Source organism: Callorhinus ursinus, unplaced genomic scaffold (genome assembly GCF_003265705.2).
Source record: "Callorhinus ursinus isolate GAN/ISIS: 27379988/994484 unplaced genomic scaffold, GSC_fseal_2.0 scaffold10, whole genome shotgun sequence".
Lineage (NCBI taxonomy): Eukaryota > Metazoa > Chordata > Mammalia > Carnivora > Otariidae > Callorhinus > Callorhinus ursinus.
The window spans coordinates 2,522,608-2,546,726 of record NW_027397072.1 but is presented as its reverse complement, the minus strand read 5'-3'; the positions used below and the strand labels follow the sequence as shown (position 1 = coordinate 2,546,726).

The 24,119-nt window shown below is 56.3% G+C and overlaps 1 protein-coding gene across 5 annotated transcripts in view; it reads right to left on the bottom strand.

Annotated features, from left to right (window-relative positions):
• The window catches only part of COLEC11 (collectin subfamily member 11), a 30,566-nt gene extending 6,652 nt beyond the window's left edge, over nucleotides 1–23,914 (bottom strand). The window contains exons 1-4 of one of the 5 annotated variants that reach the window (XM_025867565.2): nucleotides 23,791–23,914; nucleotides 19,593–19,736; nucleotides 13,050–13,121; nucleotides 179–250 (exon numbers count right to left, since the gene is read on the bottom strand). In XM_025867565.2, the coding sequence (XP_025723350.1) occupies nucleotides 179–250; nucleotides 13,050–13,121; nucleotides 19,593–19,710 (262 nt within the window). In that variant the 5' untranslated portion in view covers nucleotides 19,711–19,736; nucleotides 23,791–23,914. Of the gene's footprint in view, nucleotides 1–178; nucleotides 251–355; nucleotides 375–830; nucleotides 850–9,101; nucleotides 9,325–13,049; nucleotides 13,122–19,592; nucleotides 19,737–23,790 lie in introns of those variants that run through there. The other 4 variants (XM_073896819.1, XM_073896820.1, XM_073896822.1 and 1 more) reach the window with 4 other exon arrangements.
• Between the last annotated feature and the right edge of the window lie 205 nt (nucleotides 23,915–24,119).

Genomic DNA, 24,119 nt, shown 5'->3' with positions numbered 1-24,119 from the left:
ACAGCCAGGAGGTAACTCTGACTGATCCCAAATGCAGACCCTGGGACCACTTTTACCATGTGTCAACCACACAGAAATAAGCACAGCCACCAGGCAGGACTGGCCAATCTGCAATCATTCTCGAGCGCCCGCGCCAGGAGCCTGGGAGGGAATGGGGCAAGACGTACGTCACAAATACCTTTAGAACCAATGGGACCAATTTTTCCATGGCGACCCACACTGCCCTTCTGTCCTTTGTCACCCATGTCTCCTGAAAAAACAACAAGATCAAAGTTGGTTGGTGCACAGGTGATTCAGTATACCTCCTGTTCAACATCACACACACGCACATGCTTGCACACGCTCGCACACACACCGGAGGAGACAGGAAGGGTGTAACACTCATCTTTACTCTCTCCCAGGTCACATATGTGATTGACCCCAGAAGGCTCTTCACAGGTCCCTTGTTGATAGATTTCCCAGCGGAGAACACACCTCCCCTAAAAGCCACACGCACTGCAGAACGGAGGAGACCACCGGTACGTCCCTTGCCCCGCCCTCAGCCCAGGCCCCTCCTGCTCTGCAGTTACATCAGTAGAGAGAGGCTGTCTGTCCTCCATCCCAGCCCTAGACCAAGTCAAACAGGCCACACTCTGACAACGGGCACGTGGGCTCCTCTCCCGGGAAGCTGGGATGCCCGCCGGGGGAGGTGGGCGCGGTGCCAGAGCGCCGCTCCTCTCCTGGGAAGCTGGAGGGGAGGGGAAGGAGGAGGAGGGAGAGTAGGGTCCTGGGAATGCTTCGTCACACGCTTCCTAGGAAGACTAGTTCTCCAGCAGGGCCTGGTGACACACCACCCGTCAGTCCCTCCGGCGCGGCTCAGAGCGTCACCACCGGGCTGCCCCCTCGCCTCCATGCTGCCCGTCGCTGCAGGCCGGCCCGGTGACTGTCCTCACGCGTGACCCACAGGACCGTCCCCGCTGACCAATGCACTAAGACCCAGAACGGCGGTCCGCACCCAGCCGCAGCACAGATCACGCTGGCAGAGGGGCTGTTCTCCCCCAGAGTGCACTTACATGCCTGGCATCCCTCCTTTGCTTGCCGCAGACTGCAAACCGAGCCAGCAAGCGTCAAATACACAGAGAACGCTTGGTAAAGGAAACATGCAATCAGACTTAATTTAATAATCTGAAACTAAATGAAATTCAGCCGAGCAACTCTGCAGGAGGGAGATGACAGGAAGGACAGTGGACTGCATACGGATTAAGACTTTGTCCTGCTCTGACACCGACTCACGCCTTGAACCTGAGGACTTCCCAGCCGGGAAGGCTCAGCTTTGCGACATTCCCTGAATTAAGGATAGAGGTCAGAGGACAGAAGACAAAAGTCAGCTCGGGATGACATGGACACACAGCGCCGTAACACAGTCCCACAGACTGATTCACGAAGCACCCTCACGTCCACTCTCTTACTGGGCTACAGAAGTGATTCCCTGCACATTCAAGGCCCCGAGGACCTGAGCTGCTGGTCCAGGTCAAGTGCCCGGTGTATGGCAGGACCAGGACAGAGCTGTGACCTGCTGATCTGAGGCCCAGAGCCCCTTTCCTGGTGCCACGGTAGCAGGGGCCCCGGGGAGGCCAAGGCCAGGCTGGCCCAGCCGTGACAGCGGCGAGCCGTGTGTGTGCCGGGGACACAGGGCGGCAGGACTTAGACTGGCGCGGGCACGGGGAGCGATCAGACACCTGTAACAGGTGTGTTGTAACAGGAGAGGTGCTGTGAGGAAGCCCTGGCCAGTGGGGGGTGGAGGAGGGCATCCGGGGGGGCACACAAACCTCCAGCGGGGGAGTTAGAAGAGAGTGACGAGACAGGATTCATGCCTGATGCGCATCGGCTGACACGCAGAGGGGCTGGAAGGGGGCAAGGACACCCGGCCAGGGAACAGACGAGAGCTGGAGCCAAGTGCACAGGAGGGGTGTCGGGGGGGGTGGGGGCTTTAGGAACAGGTGATGGCAGGGAGAGCCTGGGCACGCAGGGCGGGGGAGAGGAGCAGGAAGCGGCTGTGCCCGTGTCCCGCAGGTCTGGCTACATGGTCATGGGGACCTGGGGGGGGGTCGTCCCAGAGGGGCAGAGTCAGCGGCAGCAAGCGAGGAATGGCGGGTGTGGAGGTGGCGCCCCACGTGGGAGGCAGCCCCTGCAAAGCCCCGACTGCACCGACGTAGGTCCAGGGGTCCGTGGGGGCAGCGCTGCAAACTGGGTATCTGCGCCCCTGCCCCCATCTCCTTCCTCACCAGCAGGAGCCAGCCCCGCCCCGCTCCGCGGCCAGAGGACCCTGAGTCACTGCGAACCTGCTCCACGCTCCCGCCTGTTCTTCCTGCCACCAGGTCCCCAGAACAGGCTCAGCCTCCTTAACCCTCCTGGTGAGCCAGCAGGACAGCCAGAGGGACAGCTAACAAGAACGGCTTCCATCAAGCCCCCAGCCCAGCGCAGAGCCCGTCACACACTCACCGCCGGTAGCCCTGCCCCAGACGGCCCCGCCGTCACTGCTAAGTGTTGGCCTGTAGGGAAACAGGCCCAAAACACCCCGTAGCGGAGGAAACGCTACCGGCCACTCTGAGGGTGATGGAGGGGCGTTACTTCACGCTGAAGGAGGAGCGGGTGCTCAGCGCCCGGGGCCAGTGGGGTCGGCCGCCACCCAGCCCATCCGCTGTCTCTAAGCTGCGGTCTGGAACGCCTCTGGGGTCCCTTCCACACAGCCGTCTTGAGACAGACCCAGTGGTTAGAACATGGCTCTGCCCCGTGCGCCCAGTGGCTCTGATTCGGCGTGCCGGAGAGACGCAGAGCTGGTTTAGCCCAGCTCCACAACGCGCCCTCTGTCCCTTAACTCTGGAGGGTGCCCCCTTCCTGGGGTCTGGAATGGGTCACGAGTGCTGGAAAAGTTGGGCAGAACTGCAGGATAAATGTCAAGAGGACGTCATTGTTTATGCCTTTTTCTAGTTTTCATGTCTCCCCAAAACTTGAGGTCTTCCTATTGTTTTCACTCAGCGGTCAGCAGCGGTCGGCTGGGACCCTCTGTATCCCATCCTCATGGGGAAGCTCAGACCAAGTGAGTGAACACTCGCTCCATATGGTGCTCTGGCGAAGACAGTGCCCCGAGCACGAGGCCTCGGTGCAGACTGTCCAAGCGAACCCAAGCTTCAGATGGGAAGACAGAGGCCCAGAGACACCCAGGGACTCGCACCTGCACTGACCAGCTGGGAGGATTATTTCCAACACAGAGGACGCCCCCCTGAATTCCCACAAGACAGGGGCAGGTTTGCCAGAGCCCGGAGAATAAAGGAAGGTGCCTTCCCACTCCAAAACCCGAACACTCCAGAGGAGTCTGGGCGCCACATTAGCGCACACACTGGCTGTGAGTGTGGACCCATCACATGAACGAAAGGTCTGCTGTCTGCCAGGAAGACCCCCCTAGAAAGGTGGGGGGGAGCTCTTCTCCCTGAGGCCCCGGCAGAGAGAAACTCAAAACGAGACCTGCCCCTTCTTCTCCCGCCCAGACCGCTCCTGCGGCCCAAGCACACAGCCGGAGGAGGGCGCTGGACCGAGACACCGGCCCTCAGAAGTGTAGCTGGTAAAATGCCTTCCCCACCCCCACAGAACGATGAATTACTGGGTCGTTTTGTCAGTGGAGGGATGCCCTAAGAGTCCAGCACACATCCTGCTGTCGTGAATAAGTTATAACCTGAGGACGACGTGAGAGCAGGTGGCTTTCGGGCCATGGTGGGGTCAGCTCCCACCCTTGGAGAAGCATGCGACGCGGCCTGGGGCGCTGAGGAAAACCGGAGGCCTCACGGAGCAGGGTGACGGAGGCGGTCACTGAGCCCCGACCAGGAGCCCGCCCCGTCGGCACCCGGCCTCAGCAGCCTCCAGAACCCCGAGAGAGTAAACACCGGTGTTTAAGCAGCCCCGTCTGTGGGCTTTATTACGGCAGCCCTAGCAGGCTAGGACACTTTCTCGGCCCCACGAGAGAAACGAGCTCAGAGAGGCCAAGTGGCCCACCTCAAGTCACACAGCACGCAAGGGAAGACTATTGTTCCGTGACCCAGAGCACGGACTCCGCAGTCAGGCAGACGAGACCCCGGTCCCAGTCCTCTGCCCGTGCAACCTTGGACACGTTACCACCTGCTCTGAGCCTCCACATCCTTGTCTGTCGGGAGGCATCAGAGTGGTGGTCAGCCCCTGGGTCGCCGAGCACCTGGTCATGTGAGTTTCACCCAGACCGAGGCCTCTGTTCTGCATCCAGGGCTCCAAACCCGCACTGCGGCCGGGGAGCAGTGGCCATGCTCCTGGCACCAGGGACGTTCTGCATAGACCAGTCCCAGCAGGAAGGCTGCATCTTCAGGAGCCAGGCCGAAGGCACGCTGCAGGCTTGTGGGAAGACAAACCCCCCCCACCCCGGGGCCGTGTCGCGGAGGCTGAGGACACTTGGCCAGTGGGGAGCGGGGACACCTGCCAGGCAGCCCCACCTTACCTGCCCCCAGACTGTCCCTCTCCCTCTAACAATGGCCTCTTCCTCTGGCCCTGCAGGCCCTGAGACACGACAAGACCTGGTCATACCACACGCCAGGAGGGCCCGTGTGGGGAAGGGCCGGGCCGGAAGGGCGGTCAGAGACCCCACCCCGCTGCGTGCACGCCCCCACCCCACAGCACACCCGCTCTGGCTGAGCAGCCCGGGCAGGCCGAGCAGAGCCACCGTTCGCTGGTGCTGGGCAGTGTGCACACACACACAAACACACACGCACATGCACATATATATACATTCTACACTCATGCGTGCACACACCCATACATGCTGACCCACATGCATCTATAAACACGTGCCCCCGTGTGCATACACATGTGCAAACATACCTGCACCCGTCCAAACACTCCTACACACATATACAACTAGCTACAAGCACACACACCCCATACACACGTGCGCGTGTACAAACGTACCCTTTATCCTCATGCCCCCCAAGGTTGTAAAGCTGGTAAGCATCAGCTGGGTTTGAGCCCAGACCACCAGGGCACACCAGGCCCCTCCACCCAGCCCCCCGCACGCTCGCCCCTGCCATACATAACCCCTACACACTGACCTATCACTGGAATGGCCATTGCTCCAAGTAGGAATGTTCTATCTCTTGGGTGTGTTGGGGAAGAAAAGGTGAGAACCATTAAAATCCCCTGAGACTGTCAGCACGTTCTCTACAGCAGTCCCGGGTGGTTTGGGTAGCTGACTTGTTTTTACTGGCAGACATTTCTTGGGAAATAGCCCTTGGGCAGAAAAGTATCATAGTTATAAACCCAGAGGCTCTCAGAGGAGCATGGATCAGAACAAGAGCCCTACCGCCTTCTTCCTGCTTCCAGGAAGGCCTTCTTGCCTCCAAATGACAAGAAGCTTTTTGCAAAAAGCAAACAAATTTCCCTCCCTTGGTTGTGGGAGACGATTGGAAATGCACCAGACACACTTAGGTCCTGTCCCCTTCGGTTTGAAGAGCTTCTGGCAGAGGCTCCCGAGGGAGCTGGGAGCTGACGTGATGCTCCCCTCCTCCCATCCCACTAATGAGAAGTGTGCGAGAGCACGTCTGTCCTCTAGACACACATGAGGAACGGAGCAACGGGAGCGGCTCACAGCAGGCAGGTAATTCTTATTAATTTTAATGAAGATCTCACACAGTCCTTTGAAGTGGAGATGGGGCAAAAAGAGCACTCAGAATTCAGCTTCCCCGGCGATTTTTAACGAAGGGTAATGTGCACGTTGCAGAGCCCAGAAAGCCTGCCACTGACGTAGGGTCGCCCTCCACCTCCGTACGCCAGGAGAGTCCCCAGCTTCTAAGACAAGTGGCCCAGGGGTCTTCCTAATCTTGTCTCAGCAGCGCGTCTGCGGACGAGGAGCCTTGGAGCCTGAGGTGACGCACGTAGCAGGCTGTCAGCGAAGTCATCTCTGTGAGGTCGCCACAGAGACGCGCAGGCCAGAAATGTGGAAAGTAGTCTTACCTCAATAAAGGACAAAGGACAGCAGGAGGTTTCTGCAGACCCTTCAGCCTGTCTGTTATTTCAGAAAAGGCATCCATCAGCTTGCCCGCACTTTCTCTTGTTCAAGTTCCCTGGCAGGGGGCTGCTCCGTGGGCTGACCCGAGACCCCCCGGCACACACGACACATCAGCCAAAGAGCCAGTGCCCCCGGCAGCCCCACCCGCTTGGACGCAGCCGCATTTGGTGGAGCCACCAGGCGAGGGTGTGGGATGCTCAGGAAGGCTCACAGCACCCCTGCAGCGCAGGCCCGGGGGCAGGATCGCGGGAACAGCGCTTCGGGCGCCTGCCGGTGGACGCCTGCATCGCTGCCGCCCTCGGGACCCACCTGCGTCTTCACGAGAGCCCAGCTCGTTCCTGTGCACACAGTCTGAGAGCCATCGGTGGAGCCGAGCCTTGTGGTCAGCAGACTGCAGGGAGCCCAGCCCGGCGCGGCCACAGGCTTGGCCGCAGACTGTCCTCTACCACCTGGAGCGGGGCAGGTGTGCGTACCCCCGGGACCCTCAGCACGTATCTCAAAGACATTCAAAGATACTGAATTTCAAGGTCTTTTTCAATTGATCAAGGGCCTTCCAAGTACCACATCTCACGTGAGCTTCCGGAGTCCTCAAGACGGAAGTGAGTGCACCTGCCCCAGCGGCCCAAGATCTTGCATGGCGTCTGGTGTATAAAGAAACGGGCATGGCAGGCCTGTGGCACGCCACGCCCCCCGCACACCTGTCAGGACTTGCCATAAAGGGCCAGTCACTAGCAGGGCCCCTCCCCGAGGACCCGGGACAACTGCCCCTCCGGCCTCAACGCCCCTCAGGCCTCAATGCCAGGGACAGTTTGTGAGTCTAAGCAGTTGATGGATTCTGAGTCCCATGGTCATGGCGCCCTGCAAAGCCCTAAGAGGAGGTGGTCCGTGATGTCCCCGAGCCCCCCATGCTATTACACTTGCACTGCTTCACAAGGCACGAATACGTTGGAGAACCACTGATGTAAGTGGCCGTGTCTTCCTCTGGCCACCGATGTGAGGACTCGGGCCACCTTTGTAGCTCACCCCACCAAATGTGCAGGACCTCACAGCATGAATTTCATCGAAATAACTTCATCTTATACATACAGATATTTTTTTCTTGTCCAAAATTTTCTACCTTAGCTGAAATGTAATATGTTGTCTTTTAAACAGAGCATGAAAAAAAAAAAAAGAGCGGGGAGAAGGGGAGGCAGAGCAATTAGCTGTGGAGGCAAAGGGCAAGGGAAGTGCCCGCTGGAAGCCCCCAGCAGCCGGGGGGCCGGGAGGAAGCACCGCCCCCACCCCCAGGAGAGCCCGTGAGACCCACAGCACAGGGCGCGCTGGGCAAGCTCTCGCAGGTGGTCTGGATGGAGCAGTGGACAGTGGGGGGGAGCTAGCCAAATCACAAGGGTCCCCCCCTTCCAGCAGCCGGTGCTGGAGGAGCTCTCTCCACTGGGCGGGCAGCAGGCCCCATATCAGCAGCTCCTGCTGCATCATCACTGGCCCCGGAAGTGAAGGAAGTGAGTTTGTCCGAGATGTGAAGGAGGGCCTGAGGCAGAAGGCAGGATTTGGGACCACAGATCCATCCAGGCTCAGCACTTCCCAAAAGGGAGGAAGCCCTGCTCCAGAGCATTTATGGAAAATGGCTTATGGACATCCAAGGAAGGGACTCTGCCCACCCAGAGGGAATCACCCAGAGAATGTGCCAGAAGGACAGGAGGCTCAGGGGTGTTGCCAGAACTCACACAACTCAAGGCCACGGAGCCTCAAATGAAAACATGGGTTGGAAGAAGTTGAGGACCAGACTCTACATATGATCATTTTTGCAGCTGCTGGAGAGAGGGGCAGAGAGGCTCTGGGCCCCGCAACAACCCCCATGACGCTGTGTCCAAGCGGGAGCACCTCCAGAAGCAACCGGGAGAACCCACTGCCTGTGGCCCAGGACCACGAGGGACGCGTGCCCTGGCTGGCTGAGTCAAGCTGGTGTCTGCGAAACACTAGCCTCCCCTTCCCAGTGAGTCTGCAGGGCCTGCAATCCTACCCTCCAGCGGGAAGCAGGGTTCCTGCCCTCCCGTGCCCTTGGGAGCTCAGCAGCCCCACCTCGCCCAGCCACAGCTGCCTGAACAGGTGCGGTGATGTGGGCTCGGGACCCCCCCCCCAGCTGTGGCAGCCACCTCGCCCTGGGTTCCCCCCACAGACAGGCGTGCGACCCAGGAGCTGTCCACAGTCAGGGGACGCGGCACGCGGCATCGCCGCGGCAGGCGGGGCGGGCAGAGCGGAAGGTCCTTGACGGGACAGAGAGACGGCAGGGAGCAGCAAGGTGGCACGTGGAGGAAGGGGCCGCCGCAGGACAAACCGGAGTGTGTAAACCCAGAGAGACCAAGGCTGATGAGCAATTCCGAAAACAGAGCAGTCCTGAAATACCTGAAGGGAATTCCTCACACTGTTTTCATACACTAGCAAAATCCTAAACAGGAGCTATTAGTCTTCTAACAATTTCATAAAGAATATCACTGGCAGAAATAACCATCGCAAAATAAAACTTACACTGGCTGAAACTACACAGGGAAAAACGCATCAGGAACTAAAAATCGAGGGGAGAGTCTCTCTATACAATTTAGAACCGAGCGTTCCAATCAGGCGATCCAACCCAGTGCAAATGACACAGAAGAAAGTTCAGCACAGGGGAGCGCTAATCAGTAAAATATGATACATATTTAGAAAATAATAAATTCTAGGGGCCCCTGGGTGGCTCAGTCGGTGAAGCATCTGCCTTCGGCTCAGGTCATGATCTCAGGGTCCTGGGATCGAGTCCCACGTCCGGCTCCCGGCTGAGCAGAGAGTCTGCTTCTCCCTCTGCCCCCTCCCCTGCTCCTTCTCTCTCTCTCTCTCTCTCTCTCTCTCAGATAAATAAATAAAATCTTTTCTTAAAAAAGCTAAAGAAAATAATAAATTCTAAAAATCTCTCAAGGGTCCAGTAATATTTACATGGAAAAAATGATTCCAGGGAAAATAATATCTGAAAAATGAAAAAAGTCAATGATCCATTTGCCCTCACCTTAAAACCAGGCAAGTCCCAGCCCCCCGGTTTCTGGAACGCTCACGACTCCACCGGAGCAAAGAGCCTTCTGGAAGCTACAGATGTCGGAGACTGGACATCAGGAACAGCACACCTGGGCCGTGGCCGTGACCCACTAAACCCAGCGCTGAGCTGGAAAGCCTCCGGGCGGGAGGAAAGCCGGGGAGACGGGGACAGAGCGTAGGACTCCGAGGCCCCACACAGCTCCCCACCCCACACCGCACAGAGGCCACAGGAGCTGAGGTCATCCTTCCTGGGAGCTTTCCTGCGGGGGGGGGGGCCCGGGGGCAGGGCTTCTGAGGTTGCCCACGGCTCTCCATGGCCGGCTGGACCCGGAGCACCGCGTCAGCCCATGGGGCGTCTGCGGGAAGCGGCCAGAGGCTACACACCCGTGCCTCTAGTTACAAAGACGTGCTGACATCGAAAATCAGCACATGCTCTTTGCTGGGAATACCAAAAATGCAGAAAGGAGTAAAACAGAACATTTAAATTCTTATAATCCTACAACCCAGAAATATCTACTACTAATGTTTTGGTTTATTTCTTTCCCATACTTTCTCTGTCTTTGTGTAAATATTTTAATCAGTCATGTCTGTTCCTGTATCCTGTTTGATTCGCTCCCATGCGTCACGTCATGGCCAATCCTCTTTTCAAGATCGCCCCAAGAAGGAGACTTCTGACATTTCTCCATAAATGCTTCCACTACTCAGTGATCCAAGTCATTACACGTGGGTTGATGTGTTCTCTATATTCTGCACTTAGCAAAGACCCCAGACCAGAGCTGCTCATTTCATCAGCGGCGGTGCCAGACCCCTGATGAACCCCACACTCGCGGACCCGAGGACTGGTGTGCCCAGAGGGCGTCAGGCTGGTGACCCCGGCCGCTGCTGGTGCGGGACTGTAAAGGGCCAGGGCCAGGCTCCTCTCTCCCACCCTAACCCCACAGAGGACTCCACACTGGAACACGCCGCCCAGGGTGGGATTTTAAGTTACCCGTGGATATTGGGCATCCATTAAAATGGTTTCACAGCATGAAAAATGGTGACACTGAAATCTGACATTAAATTTAAGAAGTAGGATGCAAATTTATGCGGACAATACAATTATAACAAAGCAAAAAAAGGCACAAAAAAAGGAAATATCCTAAAGTAAGTGCCAACCTCTGGATGATTTTATTATGGATGATTTTCTCACCACTTTAGGTATATTAAACTTTCTATCACAAGCATATGTTGGAAAAATTTGAAACAAGGCAGTTACTTCATGAAGGTAGGACTTTATTGCCACTTGCACGCTGAGCTCAAATGTCATTACTTTGAAAAAACATCAATGAAATAGGATCGTGAAATGAATTTGTGACCGTCTAGAGTAGGGGAACTACCCACTTCCTGGCTGAAATATAAAATCGCCCCACAAAAAAGTAGAGGCACATCCCTTTTATCACTGCGTAAATATCATAATGAGTTCAGTAATAAGACTATCTACAGCACTTTCCACTTTCATAAGAAGTATAATAATAAAATAAAAACTACAGCGCTTTAGTTCTGAGACACTGTTAACTTACCACAACCCGAGAACTTTGTGAAGCAGTTCCCTCACAGCCACCCTTTGCAGATGGGCAGACAGACACGGGGAGTAAGTAGCCCCGGCTCCCTGGTCAGCTCTCCTCTCAGTCAGCGGGGCTGGCCTCTGCTGGGATAGCCGCCACCTTGTTGTTTCTCGCAGGGACCGCCGGAGAGGAGCTCCTGCCTCCCTCGCTCCTGCGTCTGCTGAGCACACAGTGGAGTGCTCCCCAAAACTCGGGAAGATTGCTCATTTCGAGTGGGAAGTGTATGGACCAGCATAAGAATGTATGCACAGATAGTCTTTTTAAAGTTCCAAATTTCACTTACGGCCACGTATTCTAAGGAAATATTCAGAGATGTGCACAGAAAATACAAGTACAAAAGTATCTTACATATCAAGAAGAAAAAGAGCCCAAAACTTTTTTTTTAAAGATAGAAGAAAACAACCAAGAAAGGAGGAGAAGGACCAAAAGACGGAAAAGAAATACAAATGACTTTTAAACGCCCAGATGATGACTCTACTTCATAAGAAGAGAAGTGAAGTCAGACCTACTAAGGCGGCATTTTACTACTCTCAGATTTGTTTGCAGCTTTCCTCCCAGTGAGGGCGGCAGGTGACACATTCCTTGTGACATTGTTTCAATCTTTTCGGAGGGCAACATCTACCAGAATTTCAAATGCCCCAGCACCCTGTTACAGTCAGGAATTTGTCTTCAAGCTGTACTCACAGACACTTAAAAATGACACATACGGGACTATTGTCTGCAGCAAACCCCTCTCCAGGAATAGATCAGCTGAAGCATGGAGCCGCGCGTCACCACACGAGAGGATGAGGGAGACATGCCCGTGCTCCTATAGAATGATCCAGGGCGTACTGTTCAGTGAGAGGGAGATGCAGAACCATACGTGCACCGTGCAACTGTCTGTACACAAGGAGGGAAGAATCAGGTACACCTTTGCTGGTGTGCTTGCTGACTCATTATAATACCTCTGTAGAGAGAGATCAACCGACAGTGTTGGTGGGAAGGATCCCAGGGAGCCCGGGACCTAGAAGGAGAGCATTCATTTGCTGTGAGCTGTTTCTATATGCTTTGAACTTTGAACTAGGAGAATAGTTCATTTATTCTTTTAACTGATTTTTTTAAGAACAAAGGAGAAAACAAGAAATAAAAATCATTAAGACTAATGGAGGGATGTGACAGAAATGCTCTTGGTCTCAAATGTGACAAGGGTTTCCCAGATGTGTACAGCTGTCAGACTCATCACTTGCATATCAAAAGGAGAATGTCCATAAACTGTACCTCAAAAAAGTGAAAAAACAGTGCATGGACTAAATATATGAATATATATACTCAATGGCCTTTATTTGCATTGTCATAATAACTTTCTGGAGACTGGAAACCGCCTAGCTCTCCAGTGTTGGAGAACTGGTTGGGGGACCAGCTGGTTGGGTGTCAGTGTAAGTCCCAGAGCACAGAGCATGAACCTCGAAAATGCACCTCTACCCCCTTTACTGTGCGGCTAATTTGCATGTACAATCTACTTCCTGTTAAGACTCGGCACAACCCCAGGGGATACGGAGAAATACGCGATTGTACTAAGAAGGAAACAGATTCAGCAATTAGGATCTGCTAGCCACAGGTGCGTCCACCCCTGTGTACCCTACGCACCCCACCCAAGGTTGTCCACTTGGTCCTTTGCACGCCTCCATCACTGCTCACACACCTCCTTATCTGTTTACATGCCGCCATCACCACTTACACACCTCCTTATCTGTTTATGCACCTCCACAACTGCTCACACACCTCCATCACTGCTCACACACCTCCATCACTGCTCGCACGCCTCATCTGCTCACATACCTCCTTATCTGTTTACATGCCGCCATCACCACTTACACACCTCCTTATCTGTTTATGCACCTCCACAACTGCTCACACACCTCCATCGCTGCTTGCACACCTCCATCACCGTTTGCACACCTCCGTAACTTTTGGCACACCTCCATCATGCTTACACTTCTCCATAATTTTGACACACCTTCAGAGTTTCTTACACACCCTCACAATTGCACTTATATGTGTAACGCTCCCAAATGACCCCCATGTTGCAGAGGAGGCTGGTGAGGGGCCGGGCTGCGACTGAGTTTGCACACACGTGACCACACTGTTATGTGCCGCTCCCAGGACGCACTCTGTTTCTTGGAGCACAAGGAGCACTCTCTGCACCCTGGCTCACTACACAGGTGTCAAAGTCCTCTGGAGTGCCCGCACCCTGCCTCTCCCCTGAGGCTCCTGCAGCAGCTGGAGCAGCAGCTGTGCCCTCTTGGGCAGACCTCGGCGGGCCGAGGGGCAGCAGGTACCTTTCTCTCCTGCGGGGCCGACTCTCCCAGGCCGTCCCGGCGCACCTTTGTCTCCCTTCTCTCCAGCGTCCCCTGCGGAAGAAGGCACTGCATTTAGGAGCTCCTCGTGAGCACGGATTCCAGTGTCAGCTGCCCACCCTGTGTGTGCTGCCAGCCAGGCCCCTTGGCCTCTCTCTCCCCCGCCCCAGCCCCCAGGAGACTTCATCTCTCATCCAGACCATCTCCCACCCCCATCGGCTTTCCCCCATTTTCCCACCCTCCATCACCGAGGGCTCTCAGGTTTCCCCGTCCCAGATCTGTGTCGGGACTCTGCTTCCACCCTCCTTTCCCCTCTAGGGATGTTGTGTCCCTCTCTCCAATTATCCCTCTGGGCTAGCTTGTCCTCGGGCGCACAACACTCCCCGAGACCCCCTGTGCCTGCGCTGCTGACCCCCTGCCCTCACGGCAGCATGAGGAGAGCAGGGGTCTGGAGGATCTCCCATGGCCGCGGTGTCCCTCTGTACCTGTCTGATGTGCCTGGAAAGAATAACAGGTGCTCACATCAGCATCCCCTGGTCCCTTCAGCATGAGCCCCCCACACCCACCTGCAGCACACACTCGGGGCTGGGGAGCCTGTGACGAGGTGGGCACATCCACCTGATTCAGGTTTGCTGGCCAAGTGTGTCCTGCTCTCAGCCCAGGCTACATGCCCCCCAGCCTGTCATGAGTCCTGGTCATGTTTTGGCAGACACCTGCGCGTCTTTGATCTGTCACTTATCTCATTCAGAACTGAAACAGGGAGATGGGCTGTTCATCTCCTGATACCCCACACTTAGCTCGCTGCAAATCGACCCGATGGTTTTTCCCCAGAGATGAGTCCCTCCTGTGACATTCCTGGTTCTGGCTGACACACTGATTCTCCCGGACTGCAAGCCCCGGGCCCAGCATCATCTCTGCTTTCCTGTCTCCCTCATCAGCGAAGTGCAAGACTCTGCCCAGCTCTGTGGGGTCTGACCGGCCCACTCCCTGTCCTGTCCATGTTCTAGCCCAGTCGGCCGGCCCCGGGGCTTCGTGCGGCTTTGGGGACTGCGCTCACAGTGCTCATGCAGGACAGACATGCACAAAACGTGGAGAAGCCCGCGAGCAGCGGAGGGTGGAGTCCCGATGGGAGACATCAAGGTCCCTCCCTAGGCCCCCTCCTCCCCCCACTCTAATCCACACCAAAACCGTCTTCCTAAAACACAGATCCAATTATGTTATGTCCCTTCTTAAAACCACCAAGGCTGAATGTGGTGACAAATAATGTCCCATTTTTAAAAACCGTCCTCAGTAGGTCTTCATCTGGAGCCCAGGTATTGGCAGCCACCTTCTCACCTGACCCTCCAGGTTGCTCCTCCTGATTCCCTCACCAACTACCTCCTCTCTCTGGTGACGAGGCCCTTGTTCCATATTATATGGCTCGTCTGCCTGACTGCTGTACCGTGCCCCCATGAGAGCACACGGGTGCCGACAGGGGTTCGGTGTACCTCCCCAGGTACGCACAACACCAGCCAACATCTAAGTTACTCCAGTTCTCTGCGATTCTCCTTGGGCACTCACACTTGGTGAGAGGCTAACTGAGGTTACAGATTCCCCAATGAGATGCCCAAAACTGATCATCTGGCCTGAAGGAGGGGACTTCCCATTTAAACTTAAGTAAACAAAGAGAAAAGCAAAGTGAGTGCCACCAACCAGAAGACAGAGCTGGCCTGTCACTGTGCCCTGCGTGCCCCAGCCTTGAAGCCTCCACCCAGGCCCCTGCTGGAGGGTGGGCTCACACACGCCTAGCACACATACATGGCGCTTAAATCTCTGGGTACTTCACCGTTCTTAAAAAAGGAAATTATTACAATTGCAATACTTCGAGACACATTGATAGACCAGTAGGAAATACCAACTAACAGACTGAGCTCGCCACCAAAACCTGTGGGCATTTGAGGAACACCAACATCCAGAAGAGAACCAACAGAGGAAAGGGACTTTTGGGGCAGTCAGTGTCTGACCCTGAAATAAGATGCTGAATATCTTCATAAAGGCAAGAGAGAATAGGCATCTATGAACAAATATAAAAAGCACTGAAAAGAACCAACTAGAAATCTTGCACAGGAAATGAATTTTTGCAACGAATTGCTCTACAGAAAGGCTGAGAAGCAGAGTGGCCAATGGTACAAGCCACTTCACCAAACAGAAGGTCAGGATGAAGAACGTTTTCACAGGGCGACACAAAGAGATAAAGGACTGGAAAGTTTTGTTTGGATCAAGGGGAAAGTGAAGAAAAGCCCCACAAATTCCAGTATCCAACTGAAAGGAATTCCAGAAGAGGGAGAACAGACATTGGAAGCCGAGACAGTCGTGCAGGTTTAGGAGCTGTGAGCTCCCCGCACTATGGGAGGGTGTGGGAGAACACAGCGCAGGTGCCCAGGAAAACCACGCGGAAGAGAGGAGGTAAAATAACTTACACGTGTCACAGTGACATTGCAGAACCTCAAAAATAAAGAGAAGATTCTATCAGTTACCCAAGAGGAGGAAGAATTTGTGAAGATGACATGCACCTGAATGAGTCAGGCTGACCTAAGAATTCTCATCAGCAGCACAGGATACAAGATTAAAGTAAGATAAAAGGCAGCAATAATTTCAACCCGAAAAAGCCATAATTGAGAATGAGAGATCAGAAAAGCGCTCTGATGAAGTGACTTCTAACTGAGACCTGCCGTAGCCAGGGGAAATGGTGCTCCGAGAGAGGGGGACAGCACCTGCACCGGTGGGCGGCCGGGAGACGGGAAGTGACCGGTGCGCGGGCGCGGGCTGGGAGAAGCCGGAGCGCACAGCTCGTGCGTGGGGGCCGCGGGAAGCCCCGGCGCGCCGTGCCCAGGGAGATAGCCGGTCCCGCCCCGCGTGTCGGGGAGAGGGGCAGGTGTACGGCTGAGGTAGTCCGCGCCGAGGCGACCGGGTGTCACCCCTGCGGGACAGCACCTGCTTCCACGTGCCGGTCCCCCTGGACGGAAACCCCTGGAAGGTGGAGTGCACATCCCACCAGCTCGGGGTCTCCCGATGCGCCCGGGGGGCGGGGGGGCCTTGATCACAAAGGTGCTCTGTGCACACTTGCAGGAAATTCACGCGAAGCGCACCCGCCAGCTTTTCTTTGGCGGGGGGAGATGAGCCCCAGAGCCTACACCCGGCGTTCCCCTACATGCCTCCCGTAAGCCCGCCCCACCACGTGAGGCAGGATCACGTCCACCTTACAGAGGAGGGGCCCGGCCAGGAGAAGTAGGCTGTATGTCTTGACCACCCCTCCCTAGGGCATCGGAGCCCTCACAGAGAAGGACCGAGATAAGCAGACCCTCAGTGGACCAACACTGCGCACCCAGCCTCGCGCTCCTCGTAGAGACAAAGCAGTGAGGACGCAGCCCTCCTGACCGCCGCCGGCTCTCCACCTGCTGAGCCTGACCACACCTGCGTGCGCCGCAAGGCTCCGAGGACCGAAGTCCCTGAGCCGCACCAAGCGTTACCTTGTGCCCCACAAGTCCTCTTCCTAAGGGGAAGGAGGAGTACCACTCCATCAAAAACAAGACTTCCACCTCACATGGGTCTTGTCTCTCTCAGATCATCAGAAAATCTCAAACATCGTTCTCCCCAAGATTCTGCATCATGGGCGATTGTCTCGGCCAGTAGTGGGGGGCAGGCGCCCTGAGCTCCCCTGTGGTCCCTGTGGTGGGGGCGTCCAGAGCCCAGAGGCAGAGAGCCTCCCTAGCCCCTGGGCGGCATAAAGCCCCCCAGCCCGAGGAGGGGGCACAACGTGTCCTAGAAGACAGCACGTGGGGGCTGCTGCAGGAGCTGCATCCAGTCCCACGCACCGACCCTCAGGAGACATCAGTGGCGGATGCCTCCTGGTCCCACTCTTTCCTAGTGACCTTGGCCTCCTCCTTGGAGCCCAGCCTAGATGTGCTTCTCAAGAACAAAGCTGTCTTCAAGTGCCACTCATTGTGGGCAGGGCCTGAACGGTCGGCTGCTGGTCTTGGGGGACACTCAGAGTTGTGTCCCCGCTGGTGAGAACCCCAGGACCATATTGCTATAAGCCTCTTCCCCCAAAACTCCCGCACACTCCATACTGTCTGCCCAGGGAGCCCAGTGTCCTCTCCCCACATCCTTTCCTTTATCAGGCATTGATTTGGGGCCGATGAGCCGTATAAAGTTCTATGTGACGAGTCATTTCTCTACCACGAGAGGCTGACATTTCAAGTGTCGATCTCATGCTCCACCATATTGACAACCTGCCCCCTCCTCCCTCAAAGAAGTAAAGAACCCATGGCCAGAATTTACTTCTGGCTGGCCTCCCTGCCAGTCACATGATGATCTATGGCACAAAGCTTTTGCCTCAATGGCATTTGGGGTCATTGGCGACCCAACCACGAAGACACACGTCAGGTACTTGGACGTCTTTGCGGCCAGTTGAGGAAGGGCCGTGGGCGCTCCTGGCTCGCCAGCACCTGCTTCTACAGAGGAGGTCACCCCTCGGCGGGAGAGGAAGCAGGCTCCAGAGGCTAAGTCATGTCTCAGAGGAGCAAAGTCCCCAAAGGTGTGTGTTAGTCAGGGCCCCTTGTTCCTGGGCCAGAACAAGACCCCTGCAGTCCTCGCCCCCACCCCCATACACAGAACGGGAACGATGTGAGGTGACATCACTTCACAAGGTTTCCGTGAATTCACCTGTCACCTTAAACATATGCAATTTTTTCTTGTCAATTATACCTCAGTGAAGCTGATTGTAGGGACTTCAGTAAGTGTGATAAGAAGTTTCTCGGGGTGCCTGGGTGGCTCAGTCAGTTAAGCGTCCGACTCTTGATTTTGGCTGGGGTCATGATGTCAGGGTCGGGAGATAGAGCTCGGCGCTCGGTGTGGAGACTGCTTGCGATTCTCTCTCCCCCTCTCCCTCTGCCCCTCCCCTGCCCTGAGCACACTGCCTCTCTCTCAAATAACTCTTTTTTTTTTAAAGATTTTATTTATTTATTTGAGCGAGAGAGACACAGCGAGAGAGGGAACACAAGCAGGGGGAGTAGGGGAGGGAGAAGCAGGCTTCCCGCGGAGCAGGGAGCCCGACGTGGGGCTCGATCCCAGGACCCCGGGATCATGACCTGAGCCGAAGGCAGTCGCTTAACGACTGAGCCACCCAGGCGCCTCAAATAAATAACTCTTTAAAAAAAAAAAAGTTACTCCACTGGAATTGTCCCTTTGGTGTGGACAGACTGTGGCCATCAAGACTACGGAACAATGTTGCTGTTTATCAGGGTGCCTGGAATGCATGCTCCGAGGCCCCAAAACATCCCACACGGCTTCCGCACAACCTGGGGACATGTCTTGTTCACCTGCTAGAGGACAAGCCTTCGGGAGCAGGGTCTGCGTTGGCATTGTTGTCCTCCAAGGAGCCCACCCCCCGTCCTGTTCACTGAGGCCACCTGTCTCGTCCGCCCCCCGCTGGAACCTGCCCTCACCGGCCCCACTGCCTCACAAAGGTCTGGTCTCCGGAGACGCCCAGCTCTGTCTTGGGTGGCAGTCATTCTCATCACGGTTGATAGCCCCTAAATGTGAGTCTGCTTCCTCCAACGTCTCCATAAGGAGACCTGGCAGCATCCCCACCACAGGCCCATCTGGCAGAGACCAGGCTCTGGGGCCGGGTCCATGTAGACCGAGTGGGAAGGAAGGGGCAGAAGGGAATCTGGGGAGTGAGTCTCGGGCCGGCCCCTCTTCACCCAGGCCTCTTGCTCCTAGAGCAGGAGGCCCAAGCTCGCCCGCCCCACGTGGGGCATGTCCCTGTCCCTGTTTCAAAGTTTTTTTTATAACATTTGAACAAGAGGTCCCCACATTGATCTTGCACTGGGCCCTCGAATTGTGGAGCTGATCCTGCTTGGGAATTACAAGGTTTTGGAATCTCTTGCCTGTGCTATGGAGAAACCAGGGACTTTTCTAAACGAAGATGCCAGTCTGAGGGCTGATACTTTCCCGGGGGCTAGTGCCCCCCCCCCATCAGCTCTGCAGAGCAAAGCTGTCCCTGGAAGGAAATTATAGGAAAGCCAACAAGAGAAAAACTTTTGGGGTTTGTTTGTTTTTTAAAGAAGAAATTAAGAGCTCTCAGGAACCCAGGGGAAGAGCCTGGGCTTCATAGCTGTGTGACCCAATTTCGGTCGCTCATCGATTATCTATGTCGCTAAATGTCCCTGAGCCTTGAATGTCCTTATCTGCAAAATGGACCAGATGAGATCATCTCATCCTGAAAGTCATCTGAGGTATAGTATGTGTGGTGCCTGGAACAAATGTTAGCAGCCTTTATGGGGTCCCTGTGGGCTGAGGTGCCGATATATGGCTAGCTTCAGAATTACAGAATCCCTTGGCCAAAGAGAGTGTAGACATTATGTAGTCCACCCTGAATTTGGCAGATGGGGAAAGTGAGGCACACCTTCCTCAGACCCTGAGCCGGCAGCAGCACCAGCCCTCGGGCCTCAGCCGCACTTGGGAGGCCGAGGTCGAGGTTACCTTTGAGGCCTGGGACGAGAATGTGCAGGGAGCAGGCCTCTTCCGCTGTCTGCTGAGGATGTCCCGCAGGAAGCAGCCACAGGAAGGCCAGGCCGATCAGAGCCAGATCCCTCTTCATCACGAGCGCTTGCGGGACGCTGGCTCCTACATCAAGGAAGGGGACTCAGTGACGGGAACTCAGACACCGGGGCCGGGGAGTGACAGCATGCAGGCTGGGGCCAGGGCGCAGGGAGCTGTCGGGGGCCCCTCCCAGCCTTCGGGTCTCTCCCTCGGGGGCCCATCTTTGCCTTCCCTGCCCAGCCACGCTGGGACTCCCATCCTGAGGGCTGCCGCCAGATTCTTGCCTCTACTTCTCTGTGGCTGATATGTCATACACACAAAGGCACACGTGTGGTGCTATGGAAACCCCGACACGCCGCCCAGAACAGATGGTAGAGCCCAGCCAGCTCCCCAAGATGGGCTGGCCCCCCGCAGTCCCCTGGCCCAGGACCGGTCCGTAGCCCTTGAAGCTGTACTCTTGGGCTGTGAACACGTGTCTCCTGCGGCTTCCTAGCCTTCCTACACACCAGCGTGTTCCTAACAAAATATTGTCCAGTTTGCCTGCCTTGGAGCATTCCCGGGCACTGGCTGTGTGTGCAGCCTCTGAGCGTGCCCGTTCTACTCAGCATCAGGCTGTGGGGCTCACGTGCAGCCATAGCTCATCGGTTATCTGTGTCGCTGAGACAGCACCCATCACCCGTGCGTGTGGCACAGGGACAGAGCCAGAAGGCACAGGAGGACACAGCTGGCCCTGCGTCCCCGTGGGGATCAGGCACGCCGATTCTTCCCCCCAGGGCCGGTCCTGGCGGCAGCACCCAGAGAGCCCCCACCTAAGACTGTGATGTCCACACGGCGCGAGGTCTGGGGACAGCTGTGCATCTGGAAGCCCGGGGACCAGTGCCCTGGCCTCATCATGTGTCTGTCTCCGGCCTGGGTCGTCTTAGAGGGGAGGGAAGAGCCCGTGAGGCCAGTTCGAGGAGAAGCTGAGTGAAGCACAGAGAGGCCCGCGAGGGGCATGTGCTCACCGGAGACAGCTGTGATGCTGCTGTCACCAGGCACAGGGCCGCGGTCCGTGGTGGCTCCAGGCGCAGGAAGCCAGAGCCTCTGAACCGAGACCTTCTGCCCAGCCCCCGGCTTCCTGCAGTTTCTCCATGAAATGGACACAGGCAGAACCTGCGTGTGCTCTGGGACACCCTGCAGCGAGGACCCAGCCCCCCTCGGCGGCGGCACAGGACTGTGACAGGCAGTTCCCCCTCAATGAGGGACAATAGAAGGGCGGCCCTGGTCAGCACATCGCGTCCATTTCACAGGTCAGGGAACCAGAGGTGAGGGAAATGAAGTCAGCTGCCCAGCGTTACCCCACTAGCAGGTGGGGAAGGTGGGGTCGGACGTGGGGCCTCCGGACGCACCTGACCTCTCCCTTCTGCTCCTGTCAGCCGTCAGAGCACCAAGCCCCAGAGTCGACCCACCCACCTCCTTACCTCACCATGGCCGTGCGCTTTTACTATGTGTTATTTCACGTGTGGGAGAGAGAAAAGGAGCCACTATTTACTGCCGGACATGGACACACAGACCTTATTTAATTCCCAAAACCACCTTGGACCTGGCTTCTCACTGTAACGGTGGTGAGGCCCAAGCCGCTGGGGGCTGGCCGGCCAGGCTCCCTCCCAGCTGGACCTCCCGGCTGGCGCTCGGCCTGCCTGTGCTCGCACAAGTGAGCAGCTCCGAGGAGAAGGAAAAAGACATGCAAGTTCGCCCACGGTCTGCAGGGATGAGCTTTGCCTCTTTCACATCTCCCCTGTCGCTGGGCCTTGGGTCCCAGTGCCAGTGACTTGCTCTGGAAGTGGGTCACGTGTGAACACCACTTGCAGCTGGGAAAGCGCTGGGGGCCCCGGGCAGGAGCTTAGCAGGCACTGAACTGAGCAAACAAAAGGATGCATGAAGGAATGAGTGAATGAACAGACAAGTTCACAGCGGCAACACCTGGAACTTAATGCTGTCTTCGGCTACTGGTTTTCCTCATTCCTCAAGGGCTCTTCATGCCCAGATTCACATGGGACTCCCGGGGCCGGCGCCTCAGACGCACGGCCGGTGCGGGATGGCCTTACAGTCGGTCCTGGCCCTGCCGTTGGGTCCTGGAATGCCTAAGGGTTTCCCGACAAAGGAGCAGCCGGGCCTGTTTGCCACAGTGTGTCTTTCACCGAAAAGCTGAGCTGCTGCTTTGGAAGCAAATGTGGGTTCTCTCCAGAATGTAGCTCTTAACAGTAATGATAATATAATGTATGTCAATTATATCTCAATTTTTAAAAAGTCATGATAAACATTTGATCCAACTACATTTGAGCTCGAGCCTACAGATACTTGCTTCTTGGTGTTTGTGGATGCAGATGGGGTTTAGATTTTTTTAAATGTCTCAGGTGGCAAAAGCTGACTTGGGAGTTTCCTTTCCAGCTAGAAATGGTTGAGTCAGGACACAGCCACACTGCTCAGCATGACTCTGTGCTCCCACACACAGCTTCGGCTTCGAGGGACAGTGGTCGCCACCTCCCAAGAAAGGAGGTGCAGGGCCAGCAGAGAGCCCCGCACAAGGCGCACGAGACGCAGCCCAAACCCCTCCCTGTGGCCCTCGGCCCTCGCCTGCTCGCCTTCTGTATCTCCGGGGCAGAGAGCAGGGCAGCCCTGGGGTGGGGGGCAGGGGGGGCCTGCCCCGGGGAGTTCCAACTCCTCCCTGTCCTCCTGGGAGAGGAATTCTGTTTGTAAACGGAGGCCCACCACCGGGCCTTCTATAAGAACCACATCCTGATCCAGCCAGAGACCAGCAGGCTCCCACCCTCCCTTCAGCACAGGAAGCCAGGGTTTCCCAGGGGAAATTCAATTTGGAATTCTTAGTAGAAGTTCATTGTAAGAATGAAATTCTCTTTTTTTTAAAAAAAGAATGAAATAGACAATGAAAAAAAATGTGGTATAGCGGCACCTGGGTGGCTCAGTCGTTGGGCGCCTGCCTTCAGCTCAGGTCATGATCCCAGCGTCCTGGGATCGAGCCCCACATCGGGCTCCCTGCTCTGGCGGGAGGCCTGCTTCTCCCTCTCCCACTCCCCCTGCTCGTGTTCCCTCTCTCGCTGTCTCTCTCTCTCTCTCTGTCAAATAAATAAATAAAATCTTTAAAAAAAAGTGGTATAATTTGCCAAACTCACAATGCCACATTTTCATTAAACATCTGCAGCATTTATAGCCGGAGAACCACATCTGGACGTGCCAGAGAGCTCCACGGACGGACACCCCCTCCCCGCCCAGCTGCTTGCTCCCCAGAGTGACACAGGGTCTCCCCCAGGGCCCACCCGAAGGGCACACACTAAGGAGGAGGAGGCCCTTCCCCTAGCTTCCCACAAACCATCTGCCTGGCCTCTCACGGCCTCCAGATTTCTCAAACTCGCAGACGAGCTGGAGACGCGCTGAAAGCTCGCGGCGAAAGCCCGGGCTCGGCTCTGCCCGGCCAGTAGAGCGTTTCCCATCAGATCAGAAGTCCCGTCATGCACGTGCGGCGGCTTTCCCACTTCGCCTTTTAAATTCCTAAGCGCTACCTGACTTCAGCCCGGAAGGCCAGCCGGTTGTGACAGCCAGTGGGGGAGGAAGGGGCCCCGTCACACCAAGTCTTACCCAGTTTGGGAGACCAGAGGCCCCCCACTCCAGTCCTGCCACATTACTGAGCCAGAACAGAGCCACGGGCCATGAGAACAGATTGTTGATGCGGCCCCTGGCGCCCCACCCGCAGGTGGTGGACATTCCCCGGGGACAGGCAGTTGGTGCTAGGGCCACCTTACACACGGGGGCTGGGGATTCGGGAAAACATGGCTGCACCTCTTGGAACCTGTGCGGAGCTGAGAAGTCTCCTCCTCATGAGTCCTCCTCGTGAGCCAGCCCCACGAAGTTTCCACCATGAGCCGCTGAATTAATCAGACCTTGGAATCCTAGAGCCAGATCCATCTGACAGACCCCATCCTTCACGAGGACCAAAGAACAGATTCCCACCCCCCCCACCTGAGTCCTCCCTCTGGCCGCGCCTGGAACCTCGCCTTCCTAGCTCAGTGTATTCCCATCAACTGGCAGACCCCCGCCCTGCTCCCCAAGGCTGCCAGGTCACCAGGCAGAGCGTCCCTACCTGCAGCGAACGTCAGGCGAAGGGGGCGTCCTGACTGTCGGGGACCCGTGAGGACACTGCGCCCGGGAGCCTCATGGCTGCTATTTACAGAGGCCGCCGAGCCCCACAGGCCAGGCGAGCACGGCCTGGGCTGTCAGGCTGCCCAGCAAATCAGGCTGGTGTCTGCAGCCTTATCTGCAGAGAGTTTCCTGTTTGAAATACATCAGCTGTCCTGGGGGAGGGCGGTGGTAGGAGTGTGGGAACGCTGGAAGCAGCCCCGGGGTCAGGCCGCGGACCCGCCAGAGACGGCCTTCCAGCTCTTCACCCCAAGCACCCCAGCCTAACTCTTC